The following is a 3,947-nucleotide window of genomic DNA, read 5'->3' as shown; positions in this document are numbered from 1 at the left end:
CACACACACACACACACACACACACACACACACACACACACACACCAAAATGAGCAAAAGTGCAGCACTGATAAAAATCCAAGCACATTAGGCTGAACTCCTTTCTTCTGTATAAATAGATTTGTCGCCCAAAATAGAAGCCCCCTCATCATCAGCAGGAACATCAATTTTATTTCCTTCAGTCACAAAGCAGAAAACGCAGCAGTGTGCCTGACAGACTGATGCTGGAACCTATTTTTTCCTTTGAACAAATACACATTAACACATGTGAGATTTTCACCTCTCTGATGTTGGACCATACAGGACTGAGCAAACCTGTAGGAGGAAGGACTGTAAATTATATAAGAAATGAGATGTTTAGACGAAGCTTTTTCTTGTACGTCCAGCAGTGTCAGTGTTTGCTGACAGCATCACAGGACACACACAGGACTCAAGGGAAGCCACATGTACACTTCACTGCTTCATATCTGTGTGCACCTCATGCATAAAAATATACTAACAACAAGGCGGCCTTCAGCAGAGAAGCCTCAGAAATCAATGCAGATATAGTCTTTTAAAAAAAAAAAGGTTTCTAGTAGGGTTAAAAAAAAAAAGAATAATCATTTTCATACAGGTTATGGAAATGGGGTGTCACTGTCACAGCGTGTAAAATGACATTTACCCAGCTGTTGTGTTCTAACTGAGACCACACTACTGCTTTAATTCTCCCGTATATTTCAGGGCCTTACCTGCCCAAAGAGTGAATTGAGGATGGTGCGTAAATTAATATCTGATGCAGAAGAAGCAGCGCTGGACCTCCGAGAGCGACGAGAAGACCTGCTGGACAGCGGGACCAGGGAGTAAGAGGACGGGGATGGACTGCTGACCTGACCGCCGCTGTTGGCCGCACTGGCCCCGTTGCGGTCCCTCGGCTCGCAGAGGGGAACCCTGTCGTCATTGCTGTCCGACAGAGAGGGCACCCTGGGGACCGCGCGGGAGTGCGTGTGACAGCGACGGGGATGCTCCGGTTCGTCCGGTCCCGCTGCTGCCGGACGCTCCTCTCGGTTGTGCTTCCTGCGGTGGTGGTGACGGTGTTTTGATGTCCTGGAGCGCTCCCTTACACTTCGGCCTGCATCTCCGTTCGGCTCCGGCGGAGCGGAAACTTGGCTGTGAGGAGCATGTGACTTGCACTTGCCCCGAGTGGCTGCATTATTACTACTGTCCTGGCTGCCGACGAGGGAGGGATGGCACAGGGGTCTCCGGGCACTGACGTCGCACTCGGCCGACCAGAAGGATTCCTCGGCTTTGCTGCTGCTGCTCAGAAGCGCGGCGGGACGCTGGTTGTGATGCTGATGGTGGTGCTGATGGTGGTGCTGACTTCTCTGGCTTTCTGCCGTGTGCTCTGGGAGGTGTGTCGGTCTCCTCGCGGCCGAAGACGATTTCAGTAAGGAGGTCGTGGAATCAGATTTTGGAAAGGGGGTGCTCATCGCGGCGAATCTGGTCCGGTCTCTGTGTGCGGGCTGCTCATCGACACCATTTGCCGTTTTCTCTCCATTGTCGACACATTTTCTCCCGCAGAGCCCGCTCGCTTCAAGTTGAGCTACCACCTGATTGCTGTGCGGCAGCGGTGCCGGAGCGCGCACAGACAGTGGAATAGAGGCTGCAGAGCGCGTCACCTTCTCATTGATGTGAATGTCTGTTTGTGTGACATCGGCTGTGATGTAGGTGAGGATGGTAGTATCCCAAGACAACACGGTGCTCTAGTTTTCAGTGAGAAAATAACAGATACTAATCTGCTCCTTACATTTGAATTCAAAGACTCTAAAAATAATAACGTGAACTGAAACAGGTGGAGAATAAATATCACAGGAGCTTTAATTAATGACAGAACTACGCATTTGGATAATATTTACCTAGAACTGAGAAAGTGGCTATTCTGCACCATCAGGGGCGTGGCTAGAGCGGGTGTGGTTCAAATTTGTTTTTGGCCAGCATCCTCGAAAATTATGTAATGGTCAAGGTGGTGGGAGGGGGTGTCGGGATCTGGATGCACCTCGTCCTAAATATAAAACTTTAAACCCTATAAAAAGTTATGTTGCTAATGTTTTATTAATGTAAACTGCCCAAACAAACAATCAACAGAGGAAGACGGAATAAAAAGAAAGCATTATTATGCACTGTAAGCTCTTATGTAAAACAAAAGACTATTCAAGTTTTGAAAATTGAACTCCCCCGCACATGTCTCACAGTGGTTTGCGCCGTTTTCTAACTGTTTTACTCTGAAAAGTTGAGTGTTAGACAAAGGAAGTGTGAGACCCTACACTTTCTGCCACATAGACAGATAAACATATTTACACATTTCGATATGGATTTAGATTGTCTTCCTGTTGCGTCATTGTGACCACCAAAAGGAACTCATTGCAATAAAGTAGCATTTTTATAGCATTGTTCTAGAGTTACTGACCAATCACAGGAGTTTGTACTGCAAGCCAGATTTAACCTCACTGATACAATGTTATATACTATATAAACTTTAGGTACTTTGTTTATCTCATTATGGGAAAAGCATGGACTGTGGGAGGAAGCAGATTACCCACAGGAAACTCATGGAGGAAGAACATGCAAACTTCACAGAGAGAGGCCCCAGCCAGGTCTCAAACCAGGAACTTCAGTGCAGTGAGTGACAGTAGCTGGCAGGGGTTAGCACACTTTACTCACAGCAAGACGGGAAGGTTCCTGGTTTGAATTATAAGATTTTTTGTATGTTTTTGCACTTACCTGCTTATTATTGAATTTTTCTTTGACTTAGTGACATCAGTGCAGTGCATATATCTTTTATCCACTGATAATCCTTGTTTGTATATATGTTGCTTACATTTCAATAACTATATAATCTTAAAGGTGGTCTAACCTTCCACCAACATCAACTATTACTGCACAGACTACTATGATAATGTTGTGCCTATGAAGGGTGCAGCTTAGACAACCACTGTGTTTCCTGTTCTGTGGCATTGGCATCAGGCCTTGAACAATCAGAGCTATAAAGCCCACGTATGGAAACACGAATGAAACTTTAGAGAGGTACTACAAATACAAACCACACTGATCTACCGTGTTGTGCAAAAGTCTTGAGCTATCACTCATTTCTTTATATTTTGCCCGGAGAAGGGGAAATAGGTGGAGTATTTAATTGAAACGTGTGCAAATATACATATAAATACAGTATATAAGGCAAAAATAGGATTTGTACAATTCTAACAAGCTTGAAAGTCAGTATTTGGTATGACCGCCTTTATTTGTTAACTCAGCCTGAACTCTCTTCTTGTCATGTCTTTAGGTGGTCTTCAAAAAAATACATGGGAAATCGGAAGAAATTGTGTTTTTGTGACAGACTGCTAGTAATAAAGTGGCTGTTTGCTAAGCTGTCTGTTATACTTGAGTTATGTGCCTCTCTGGTCAGAAACAAGCACTGTACTGAAAATGAGTGAAAAAGCAGCCAATGTCCAAAGAAAAACTTTGAATGACCTTCAGAAAGCCTGGACCACTTTAAAAATTACACGAAAGTTTGGCTGCTTAGAAACAAAATATAGACATGAGAGATGGCTCAAGACTTTTGGACAGCACTGTATAGGAGACACACAATTTTTTTTCATTTGAAAATTTTGCATTGTGGCACAGTGTTTCTGACTTGACATCATATACAAGTAACAAGTTTGAAAGGAAATAACTGTCACGAGCAGAAACCGGAGCAGTGACAACATTGTTGCACTGGTATGCCTCCTTGTGCCAAAAGTATCGAACTGCATCTAGATGACAACAGGGAACAAACTCTTGCTTTATGTTGTGCAAGTAAAAAACCATAAGACTTTGTCCTTCACACAAGTTTTCTCTAGCAAATTGAAGCCTACCTCCGACTCACATCTGTAACTCCTGCGTGCAAGTGAGAATTCAGACACCAGCTGGTTAAA

General features: G+C 44.3%; 1 protein-coding gene across 1 annotated transcript in view; it reads right to left on the bottom strand.

The window, feature by feature from the left end:
• cabp1a (calcium binding protein 1a) overlaps nt 1-1,908 on the bottom strand; it is a 10,821-nt gene extending 8,913 nt beyond the window's left edge. The window contains exon 1 of the mRNA XM_005733530.2: nt 729-1,908. Within this exon, the coding sequence (XP_005733587.1) occupies nt 729-1,466 (738 nt within the window). The 5' untranslated portion in view covers nt 1,467-1,908. The remainder of the gene's footprint in view (nt 1-728) is intronic.
• Between the last annotated feature and the right edge of the window lie 2,039 nt (nt 1,909-3,947).

This window comes from Pundamilia nyererei, unplaced genomic scaffold (genome assembly GCF_000239375.1).
Source record: "Pundamilia nyererei isolate P.nyererei 1_Seehausen unplaced genomic scaffold, PunNye1.0 scaffold00053, whole genome shotgun sequence".
Taxonomy (NCBI): Eukaryota; Metazoa; Chordata; class Actinopteri; order Cichliformes; family Cichlidae; genus Pundamilia; species Pundamilia nyererei.
Note: the sequence above shows the minus strand (reverse complement) of the source record. Positions and strands in the feature narration are given on the sequence as shown.